This window comes from Ctenocephalides felis, unplaced genomic scaffold (genome assembly GCF_003426905.1).
Source record: "Ctenocephalides felis isolate EL2017-DRISC unplaced genomic scaffold, ASM342690v1 CF-g0.4_SCAFFOLD_01492, whole genome shotgun sequence".
Lineage (NCBI taxonomy): Eukaryota > Metazoa > Arthropoda > Insecta > Siphonaptera > Pulicidae > Ctenocephalides > Ctenocephalides felis.
This window is the reverse complement of record NW_020537646.1, coordinates 11,574,364-11,587,271: the sequence shown is the minus strand read 5'-3', so window position 1 is coordinate 11,587,271 and position 12,908 is coordinate 11,574,364. Positions and strand designations below refer to the sequence as shown.

At 29.8% G+C, this 12,908-nt stretch overlaps 1 protein-coding gene across 1 annotated transcript in view; it reads left to right on the top strand.

Annotated features, from left to right (window-relative positions):
- The window catches only part of LOC113370835 (hemicentin-1), a 198,735-nt gene that overhangs the window by 68,757 nt on the left and 117,070 nt on the right, over nt 1-12,908 (top strand). Inside the window, exons 6-7 of the mRNA XM_026611519.1 lie at nt 5,545-5,805; nt 11,771-11,891. Coding sequence (XP_026467304.1) covers nt 5,545-5,805; nt 11,771-11,891 — 382 coding nt within the window. The remainder of the gene's footprint in view (nt 1-5,544; nt 5,806-11,770; nt 11,892-12,908) is intronic.

The window sequence follows — 12,908 nt, the reverse complement described above, 5'->3', positions numbered from 1 at the left end:
AAATTCTGTCATGTTGTTTTTTGAGTATATTGACTTCATTCAATATTACAACATAAGTTTTCTATAATGTTAATTTTTTCTATCCATTTTGAAACACTGTATAGAGGTTTGATCCGAGTACTTCAGACATGTACCGCTGCCACCATATCCATGCCCGCTGCTCTTTTTAAAATCTAATACCAGTTGACGGTTAAATATAATAAATACCATATCTAAATTATCAATCCCCACCATGACATCCGCATATAATATTTATCTTCCATCTTATTTTCATATTTTGACCAAGTTTCGAATTTTTCTGCTTCGTTACCCGCATATAGATTTTAGTACTTTTGCGTCAAAGTATGGTCGTGATATGAGAAAATACACACAATGTGCGCCTTGAAACGATTGCATCTCTCCCAATACGGGGATCGTTGCTTATCTCGAATGATACTAGAAAGTGCTTTTCGGAAACAGGGTTCCCTGCGGTACCGTTCCCAGTTCCGACGTCACTCTCCAACACGTTGCTCTGTATACACTAGCTTTATCGCGTTGTAGCTATCTGGCGAAAATTTGTTCTGAAATTGAAACTCATTTAGGCTAAGTGATAGTTTTTTCGAAAGATTAAATGGAATTGCCAATGCTGACGGTTTTGTTTTTATTTGTTTTATTTTATGAAAGATTACCTTACATATAGAATTTCTACTTTACATAGACAATGTATTTCACCTTTGATACTTTGATTTTAAATTTTAGCTTCTCTGTTCAAATCATAAATATATATGTAATAAATAATTTAAGAATGCATGGCTTTCATTACATCCATACATACAATTTGGGTGTTTCATAAATGATTCTTCAAAACGTAGTTGTACTCTAGTTTTATCACGTCGCAGCTATCTTAAATCTTAAATTGAAACTCATGGGCCGAGTCTGCCGTAAAATGGACGAATGTTGTTATAGCCAGCTATGTCAAGTTCCAATTTCTATGCAAAGTGCTACTAAATACTATCAAGCGTTTTTCACATAAAATGCCTTTTCACTAGGGTTTATACAAAAACCGACATTTCAGAAAACCGGTTTTCAAATTTTAATTTTATTAAAAAACCGGTTTTCGAACTTTATGTAAAAAATACATTTTTGCTCGAATATTCTGTAATTTATCTACAAATTCAGTGTAATTTAGAATAGAATTTGACTGAATTTATTTATTGTTCAATTTTATAGATAGTAAACAAAATTATTTTAATTTTAATTAGTAGAACTAAAAAATAATAGTTTATCTTGATTAAAGAACTTTGAAAATAATTATTTGTTATTCATGCATCATTTTCACACATATGAAAATATTTTTATGATAGTGAAAGGAAAGATTTCGAATGAATAAAAATAATACATTTTTATATAAAAAAAATTCATTAAATAAAAAAAATAAAAAAATATTGGATACATGTTGATACATACTTATTAATATCAATTTTAGTTTCAAAAACAATTAAGCTAAACTTTTATTTCTGTTCCGAGCAATTTTAATTAATTAATTTTAAACATTCTAATTGCTTTTTGTTTAATAAAATATGATTTAAGAAAATTGAGAACGTCTATCGAATTGTTACTTAAACGTGTCCTTTGTTTACTCATAAAATTTACTGAAATAGAAAATACTCTCATACTTACGACCAAATTATGCTTAATTGTTTTTAAAGCCTGATATAGTAATTCTAAGTTTTTTGCTCTTTAATTTGTGGCTTCTAAGGTTTAAAACTGTTTTTTTTTTTTAAGTTTGAGTAGAGAAAGTTACTTCTTCAAGAAGTCACACTGATTTAAATTAATATATACACTGGTATAAAAATCTAAATTATTACATACAAAACCTTTCTAGGAACCATTGCAGACTGATAAAATATCAAATGCTATTGAAACGATATGATTTCAAGAATCAAAACCCTTTCATCAATCTTTGATATTTCGCTATATTTATCATTTACCATTTATAAAGTGAAAATCGACTTTTTTCACTCAAAAACCGGTTTTTGAATTCCATAATTTTTGCCAACAAACCGGTTCTTAAAACCAGTTTTTGAAAACCGACAAACCCTACTTTTCACCCATACGTTATCTCAAAGGTGCTATTATGATGACACCCTTTTTTACATTTGTGCTTTTTGTAGGTTAGGTTTTCTTTCTAAAACGCCTTTCTGCACAGCACCCATAAAGGATTTAGATAGTTTTTGGAAGCACTGACAATTTTTCTGTCTGAAACCTTTCTGCACATCAACCACATAGGATTTTCACTAGTTTTTAGTAGTTTTTGGCCTTGTCACATAGTCTATTTTACGGCAGAATCTATCCTTTATTTAGGCTAAAATTATTTTTATAAAATCATAAGGAGATTACCAATATAACACTAACTCGTCCTGCAACCCTTTTATTTTTTTTTAATATTATTTCTAAAGAAACCCGCGAAACGCTAAGATAAAATGGAAAATCTCAAGAAGTACTCCTGCTTCCCAGCTCTTGTAATTACGTCATGTGATACGACAATCGCCGTTGTGAAAACATGCAGAATGGTGGCAGCGGTAACAGTCTTTGTTGTTATACCTCGTTTGCTGAGGTATTAAACATAATACGGTTGTGCAGTGCAGAGATATGAAGCAAACATATGCAGCATGCACATAATGGCATGATCGTCATTATAAAGAGCAATATAAAACTAGAAAATGGAAAATAATAATTCACATGGATTATTAAAATATATAGTCGAGATGCTTTGCATTATTAAAAAGTTATGTGACAGTTTAACATTTTTGTATACATCTGATATTTGTATCCTGTGGTACTTCAAAAATTAGGTCAGCGTCACTGCGTATAATCTGAATCTACCCAAAACATTTCGACTAATTCCAAATCTCGGTTTCTTGTTCTCACTAACGCCATGCCCGCAAGTCATATTCAACGAGATACGTAAGATGAATACGTAAATCGCTCCTTCGACTTTGGTGGTGTGTTTTTCGGAGCTGGAAACACACGTATATCAAAACAGAATTAGGCCTGTTGACGCTGCTTCATATTCTGCATGAAAATCAGTCATCGACATATTTCTTAGCGGATTTCTGCCGGAATGTTAGATATGTTGACGTTTTGATATCTTGCCGTCTGCTTGCTACTGGATTCTCACGCGTTTGTACTTATGTAAATTTTGTTTTGTTTTGCATATACGACTGGAATTAAAATACTTTGGTAAGGATAATAAAATAGAAACTTGGGGTAAATTTCCATTCGTATTTTCTTCTAGCATTTTTATGTAGACACGGTCGTAGACAAGTGGCTAGAAAGACTGGACCTGAATCAGTGGTCCCGGGTTCGAGTACTGTTGTCAAATTCACAGCGGATTTTACTTGCAAAAATGTTTTCAAACAAAAATAGCCCTATTCGGCATTGCTGCATCAATAAATTTTGACCCCATTAGAGAAATTGTAATAATAATTTATTACACAGAGATAGTATAACCGAAAATATTATAAAAACATCATTGGCTTCGAGTTCACCAGTGTAAAGAATAAGTACATAATAATACAAAATTTAGTACTTAGGTTTTCTCTTTGATTTTCATTTTGCTTCATCTAACTGACGCTGATTCCGGAAAATAATGCCTTCAGAAGAATTAAAACAGTATATTATTCAAATTCTTTTAAAACTTCCAGAAGAATCGCATCACGAGAATTGTAGTAAATGTGAGTTATATAAGACTTACTTAGAAAACTTTTAATTATCATAGTTACACCGTAGCTGCCACTACGGAATAATACTTTAATAAAATTAATGAACGCCCTAATAAACAAAGTTCTTGCATTAAATATTAAAGTGAAAATATAAGTATTTGAAGTTCGACATTTGTGATTTTATAATTAAATTAATGCACTTTTAAAAGTTACTATAATTTGCAACGCAGCAGTAAACAGTGACGTTTTTCTATAAACAAATTGAAAGTAGAAGCACTTGAGTGTTATTGATTTAAATCTATATGTATATAAACGTTAATATCATTATTGTTATTAACACTTTCAGGACGACACCGATTTCAAAACAATCCACTATACCGGCTGTAAACTTGATTTCATTGTGTATGTTATGCAATTTGTTTGATAAAAATTTATGGTCATTGAAGGACATACATTTATAATATTAATTTTTGATCATTTTATAAAGAATGGTGACGATCAAAACAATTTTCAAAATGCATAGCTGGTTGATTTTGACATGTTTTACAATAAAATATTTTTTGCCGCCTTCCTCCTAGTGTTTTTCTGTCAGAACAGACAATACAATCTTTTTTTCTTTCTCTGGCATTTAGAATATGCCACTGAGTAGTCAGTATATTTGTTTATTTTTGTGCTGCCATAATGGTTTGTTTTTCTATTATATTGTCTAATAATACATTTGTAAAATATAAAGTAAATAATATATTGGATGTCTTATATTGCTTGGTATTTGTAGTCGGGGTGTTTGTTGAAACTCGATTATTGGCACATTCGCTAATGTCTTACCGCTCTTCATTTAATTTGTCGAACTTCTTCTTCTTTGTGTTGGTTGGATAATAACATCATCATATTCATCACTATCTTCGGTGCGAATAGTGATATCGTAAAAGTTGTCTGTATGAATGTCTATTTGAAATTCATCTTCTCTACTAAATTCACTAAATTTACCAGTCGCTTTGCCATATTTAAAAGCGCTCGGTCGTTTTAAATATTAAAAAAGGATTATATAGCAAAGAAAAAGGCTAAAAATACTACTAAAATAACTTAAAATTATTTAAGTTAACTACATATAGCTGCTTATCACTGCTATATGTAATTTATTCAACTTTTCGATTCAAACTGAGTCATTGTTTATGAAATAGTGTGACGAGAAATGGGTTGATGCTCCCTTTCTGGGGGTATTGCAACGACTTCCATTATTACATCTAGCGTTGCATCCCCAACGAAAGGGTTACACCAACTCCTTAACCCGACTTCTTTAAACACCCTGTAATTACCTGTGGAAAAGCCAACTAACTACGCGAATGAAACAGAATGTACTTTTAGCTTATTTAATTATTGATTGTCGTTACAATAGCCTGTGCCTCATAGAGTATGTTTGTCCACTCAGGTAGACAGCCATCCTCAAAAAGTTAATATTCTATACAGCAATCAGGATTTAAGGGTTTTATTAACTTATATGCTAAATTAACTTAATACTAGTCGGTTCTACAAATGGCGACTCAAACAGTTGTCTCATCTCTGTATGATGAATTGTTATTACAATTTCTCTAACAATATTACTGATTCAGCAGTATCCGATGAGAGCTAATTTCATTTGGAAACATATTGCTAACTATATTCCCAAGTGAAAGCGGATGTCACTACTGCTTGAGACAGACAAGATTGTTTGATATAAAAACAAAAAATCGATTGTTGTCAATTATAGTTGAAGTTAATGATAACATGCTAACATATGAACATAACCATTAAATACTGGATAATTCCATATATCATTAATTTTTACCAATTTTTCTCCCAGATGCTCCAACAATTCGCCTAGTCGGTGCACCAACTGGTGACTTGGAAGAAGGACGCGATGCGTTAGTAATGCGCTGTGTGGCCGACGCCAATCCTCCGGCAAGTGTCGTGTGGCGTCGGGCTGGCCGCAGCGACATTGCATCTCTTGAGGAATCTCTGCAGCTGCGGCCAGTTGGGCGCAGGGATGCTGGCATGTACACTTGTCAAGCTCAGAACGCAGTTGGTGCCAGCGAGTCTCTTAGTGTACAACTGGATGTTAAATGTAAGTTATAACATAATTATTATACAGGAAATTTTAATTGATATAATAAAGTACATTTAAATGTTTTTTGTCCATGATTTCAAATTGATTTTTTTCAAATCGAATGAAATTTGTTATATGTATGGATAATGGAAAAAAATATAGTCCATGATTGCAAAATAATATTTTCAAATCGAATATAACTTGTTGTAAAAATACAAGAATTAGACCATGATTTGAATTTGATAAATAGAATAAAATTTGTTATAAAAATACATAGATTTCAAAATATCTTCAAATCGAATAAAACTTGTTATAAAAATACATGGATTTCAAATTGACAATTTAAAATCGAATAAAGCTTGTTATAAAAATACATGGATAATTGCCATGTTTTTCAAATTGATAATTTCAAATCGTTTAAAACTACTTATAAACGGAGAATAGTCTATTAATTTCTCTTATAGAATTATCTTAATAATTAGTTATTTCTCGAGTGTCATTATATTATATATATTATTTAAAATCTAACAACAATATAAAAGTATCATTGCTATTGCCCCTCATTTCTTAACTATGACCTTTTATCATAGCTCATAATTGAAATAATATATTTCTCTATCGTATATATTTTTTTAATTCCACCGAACAAATTTTTTTTTTTATTTTTTTAAATTATACACAAATTATTTTTGCATCTATTTCATAGAGAAGTATATTTTCTTTTCTCACTATGAATCTTCTCAATAAGTACTATTCTTGAAATTAATGATATATATTTAAAATTCCAGATAACAATCATTATTACATCCACAATACTACAATGGTTCTAGTATAAAAAAGCACTTTTTTATTTGCATTTAAATAAATGAAACAACAAATTTTTCAAAATTAAATATAATCGAATAAAAAATAATCGAATTCAAAAAATATTGAGAGGGTTCTAAGGGAGAGATAAAAATACATTACATTAAAAACGAGATTTAAGAATAATTTGTGGAAGTATGAAATTCTGTACATTCAAATATTTTTCTGTAAATTCAAGCATAAATTTCATAATCGCGCAAATTATTCTTAAATCTCATTTTGATGTAATGTATTTCTGTCTCTCTCTTAGAATCCTCTCAATATTTATTGAAATTGATTATAAACATTTGAATACGATTAAAAATTCTAGATAACATCTTTTTGTCTTCTTAATTTGTAAAGATATCTTTTCTATTAGTATACAAAATTGGACTAGTTCAAGTACTAATACTCAACATATCATTTATGAATGAATTTATATCGTCAAATGAATATTTACAATCAAATTTGGAGAACTCTATACATAAACGAATTATATTATATAATGCCTCAGATTCTTCTCACAATCACTGATAGTTCTTTTATTTTATTATTTAGTTTTCTTTTTTAAATTTTCTATGGTCTATTTCTAATACTTCTAATAAGTTTTTTATTCGATTGCATTCATCCTTTAGTTTCAACATATTCTTAAACAAATATTGCCTTTACATTCTTCTTACATTTTTCCCATTTTCCTCAGTTACTGATACTTCAAATTAGTTTCTGAAACACTGCATTTATACATTAGATACAAACCTTTCTTTTAAAAAAAATATTGCATTTATTTCCTATTTACTATTTTCACACTTTCCTCGGTTTCTGATTTTAATTCTGAAAAGTTTAGTTTTTCTCCTAAGCATTAATTTGCTAACATTTACATATAGACTAGTAATTTTGTCTTACCTCTTGCTTTTCAAATGTGAATTTTATTTGTTCATTAAAACAGATGACTGACGATTATTATGATATTTGAATAATTATATTTTTGATGCAAGTATTTATATGTTAAATTTAAACTTGCTCTAAATTTAAACTAATTTTGGATATTAATAATATTCTATTGGTGCATCTATGCCAAATTTCAATTTTAGTACCATATTCAAAACAAATAAAGGACTGACGATGATGAAAAAAATTTGAACGATTAATGTTATTGATTCAAGTACTTATATGTTAAATTTCAACTTGTTTTAAATTGGCTATTAATACTATTTTATTTATATATCTATGCACATTGCCAAATTTCCATTTCCGTACAATAATTATAACTGAGCAATTGATTACCATGCAATACCCATTCCTGCCATTTGTCAGTTTATGTCACCTGAACCGCGCACCTGCGCTGCTTTTCGGTTTTCGAATCAGTGTCACGATGCAACGATAACAACCTGCAACATATCTTAATTAGTTTATTAATTAAACTATATCGCATACATGTAACCAGAGCGGTTTAGAATATTAACGATGTACACTGTGTTGTTATAACACATAGAATAGAAAGCAATTTAACGCGAATACATGTACGAGGGCATTTTGCATTATCCAATTAGTCCAACATTTGTATAAGTTCGCTTCCGAATTAGTAAACCCGGCTTAATAAATTCCTGAACGGCTTATATGCAAAACAAACGAAAACTCGCGAATGTTCACACTCGATTCTCAGCAGGAATGCTAATGCGAAAACTTTAAATTTTGATGCAACCGGGTGAACAGAAGGCGCGGCGCGACGAGACGCTGTTTTTTGGAAATATTCTCAGGCAAAATACAAAATTTGGTCATTTAAATTGAAATAAATTAATTTTTACTTAATATAAAAATTCTACATGGCGAAAAATAATTTATTTGTAACTAGTGGTTCATGGCATTGGGCTCCAAGGCAAATTGCTGAAACTTTCCGTACAGTAATTAAATATTCGAGAAATAAAATTAGTGGGGTGCATGGCATCGTACCTTAAGGTAAATTGCTAGAACTTCCCGTACCGTAATTAAAAATCTTGGTACGAAACCCAAAAAAAATACACAAAATGTGTACACATTATTTAAATCTCTATAAAACATCTGATAATTTGATGTACGTATGTCCAATAAACATCTGTGACCGCCAAATGACATTTTTTAACTTATTATTATTGAGAGTCTATAACCGCTGAACCTGCTTTCCCAAAAATTTAATCAGTTCTTCGTCTTGTCTGTACAAGTAAAATGTTTTTTAAATTATTAAAATCGGACGCTCTGTGCTCTTAAAAACTGAGTTACCGTTTTAGGCACTTTTTGCCCCGTATCTTCGGAACGGGTAGACCTGCTTTTGCGAAAAACTAATCAGTACGTCTCCTTATCAAAACGAATCGAATGTTTTTTTAATTATTTAAATCGGTTGATCGGTGTTCCCGAAATCGTCGACGAAAATTTTTATCCGCGCACACACACACGCACACATACACACATACACATATACATCCATTTTTTCTGAGGTATGCCAAAATGTTCAAAAACCTTCAAAACGTCGAGAAATGTAAAAAAATTCATTCTCGATTTTTGGTCTAATTAATGAAAATTGATCAATGATTAAGAAAATTAGCTTTAAAAATTTTCATATTAATTATTATAAATATGTACTGAAAATTTTCTCATTCATATTTTTTATTTATTGCCATGACTTTATCAAACAAAACACTACTATATGTTTACAAGAAATACACAAAACCTCCTCTGCTTGAGTTGATGAATGAAGGCGTTCTAAAAAGGATCTTATCTCATATGTTTCAGAATAATCCAAAATACCGTTTCGGTTTCAATACATATATCAATTTGATCTTTATGGAATTTTTATTGAAAATATTGAAACTTCTGGACCTGCCTTCCCCAGAAACTAATCGTTTCTTAACACAAGTTGTTTTTCGAATCATTCTAATCGGATGATTCATTGTCTGAAACACTTTTATTTTTTGTACTTTTTACTCCATATCTCCAGAACGGCTGGACCTGCTTTTGCCAAACACTAATCAGCACATCTCCCCATCAATACGAATCGAATGTTTTTGAATTTTTCAAATCGGTTGATCAAATTTTATTTTCGATTTTTTGCGATTACTATAACTTACTCCACGGAAAGTTAGTAAATACATTTGTAATATATGCATATTTATACCTTCATATTTAGAAATTTTTAATAACAATTGAATCTAAATAAGATGTATATTTTCGAATAGCAAAGTTAACTGATTCGTGCCACTCCTCCTACCCCGTGTTGCTTATTAAAATATTTTACTTCTATAGAATAAATAACTTTATGATTAAATTTACGACTTCATCAAATATTTTTATGCTCCAAAACTATGAAATTGAATATTTTCGATCGGTCTTAGGCAAAGTCTTATGCAGCTGTGTAATGAACCCAGTTGCAAACTTAAATCTCTATACCGAAGCGCGCAGCAAGTTGCTGCGTCTTACGAGAAACCGTAATATATTAATATTAACTAAAACTATTCCAAGCCGGATGTAATGCACAAACTTAAGAGAAATTTGTATTTGATAAATATTGAGTTATTCCGTAAACGATAAATAAGTTTTCAGAAAGCTATAAATAGTTTGATTTATTTCATTACCTTCTTAATTGGAGTGAAATGCTTGATTTTGATTTTAATTACATTGATATTTTCTTAAGTAATAAACTAGTTATTTTACTGTAATATACAGGGTAAAACGAGGGATAAAGGTCCATGGGTAAAAAAGTCCACCACCATTAGCTCAAATACAAGTACAAGTAACAACATATTTGCAAATGTTTCCCAACCTTTTTTAGGCTTCACGCCCCACCTTAACATTCCTAAAAAAATGGCGCTCGTATGAAATTTTTTACCTTCAAAAATAATTTTGTTATTCAAGGTATAAGATAATTTTTAAGAAATCACTATTAAAATAAAAAAAAAATCAATTAAAATTCCATTAATGGTTTTTCTACATTCAATCAAGTCTATTTTTTCTAACTTTCGAAGAAGAGGTTTGTTTTCGCCAGTTGTATAGATTTAATTTATGAATTTTTTTTAAAGCAATATATATTCTAGTATTAAATATCTAAAATATTTACCATCATATCCCAAAGCATATGGGTCAAAATCGTATCATTTTTTAATTTGCCTCCTTGAATTTAAAAATTGCCCTTCTGCGGTGCGTGCGCCTCACGTTGGAAATTACTGATTTAGACAGTATAATTACTGAAAGTCAATTTTGAAATTTTATATTGAGTAAAAATTATTATATTCTACAAACTATAATATATTCTTGTGCCTTATATCATTCTAGTTGGCGACACTTTATTGAATTACCTATGAGTTTTCTTTCACAAATATTACATAAATTTGTAATATTATCTCAAAGATTCACCACAGCTTTTAATAATAATTCTAATATCGTCTGCGTGATTTTAAGCAATATATTGTTTAACTTTTCGCAAAGTTGAGTAAGAATAACATTACCGTTTTACAAAAGTTAAAAGTTTTGCATAATATTCTTCTCTCGTCACAAGAGAAGACTTTGTGAACTTTTAATTATCATATTTACGTCATCTCTGCCGTTATTAATTAATGCATCATATTATTTATCATAAGATGCATGCGCGCACCTTTTATGAAAATTTAAGATTAATGAATTTTCTTGAGGAGTAAAAGAAAATGCTTCTAGGATCTTTTGTTTCAGAAAATTGTAGAAATGAGTAATTGTTCAAAGTTTATGCATTATTAGTTTTGGTAGCGTATGTTACAATGTATTTCAACTTGTGGAATGAATAATTCATAAATGAATACATCTTGTTTGCAACTATTCTTATGCTATGCAAGAAATAAATTTGGCCAGTTCAATACCAAGCAGTGTTACATTAAATTTCCACTTAATGTTAGAGATCTCAAATATAATTTCAAGTGATCGCCGTTTGTGGGCATTGCTGCAACACATAAATACTAACAATCTTTTAGACATCCATATCTATAATAAATATAGTCTTATATAAAAAAGAAGAGTGGTTGACCTCTAGGTTGCCCTTTCAAGAAGATTATTAGGTTAGGATGTACGAAAGAACCAAGTTCATAGAACTCGTAATACTGTTAAACTAATATTGTCCTAATAGTTATCTCCTTCTTTTCAGATCCTCCAAGAATTTTGTCAGTTGGCCCAGATCGTTTGACTACTGCACCATTATTCTCACCAGCTGCTTTTGAATGTGTTGCTGAAGGAAATCCACCTCCAAGTTATCAGTGGCTCCAAAGGTAAAATATTATATCAACTACTTCAAATATTTATTGAAGATATTGTTTATTAATATTTATCTGAATTGGAATGAGAATATTGTTGATCTTTGTAGGCGTTGTTTAAATCGTTGTTGCTTTAGGCAAAAAAATTATCTGATCGCTGATAATAATTAATTTTATAGATGGAACGATATACACTTCTCAAGTAATTTCTTTTAAAGACTTTTACGTATTTCAGATATATTTCTTGTTTGCATTTTTCAAATGGAATATATGACATTTATCCCTATTCCCCTGGTATCAAACCTTATGATCACTTCTTTTCGCAGAAATACGAGGGTTGTCTCTGAATTACTTTCAATATAGTTGATGTACTAAAATGAATTAAACATGCCTCATATATAACTCATATGTCATAAAAAAAGATACGAGTCATGAGTGTGGCGCCAAAGTCGGTTCTTATGAATTTCTTTGATACGTAATAATAATCAAACGATACTAAAGCAAAACTCAACATATAAGATATAGAAGTCTTATTCGTGATTACTTCTGGCGAAGTTTTATAAGAGAGTTAATAAAATAAATATGACTTGATAAAGTGATACATATTAAACTAAATAAATGGTCCAAATTTGCAAGAAAATAAAAATGCAACATTCGTTTGCAAGCAATTTATACTTCATCATTCATATACCAAATAATAAATGACAAAGTGGGTTTTTTCTTTGTCATGTCTTAAATCTGAGTATATATTGCAATTTACTTACATAGTATTTTGTTCTCAAGTAATATATTTTCAACATTCGGATAATTTTTCATACTTCTCATAACTTTTTCGTAGTTCTTATAATAATATATGCCTATAAATTGCTCGTGGATCTTAAAAAATTGCTGTTATAAGTAAATTAGGTTATTAAAGTATACTTAGTAATTAACTTATACGTACCTATGAAAAGAAAATCACTAAGCAAAATAAATGATAATGTAGTGCTAATTTACAGATAGGATAATTTTGGTATCAATAAAGGTATTGTA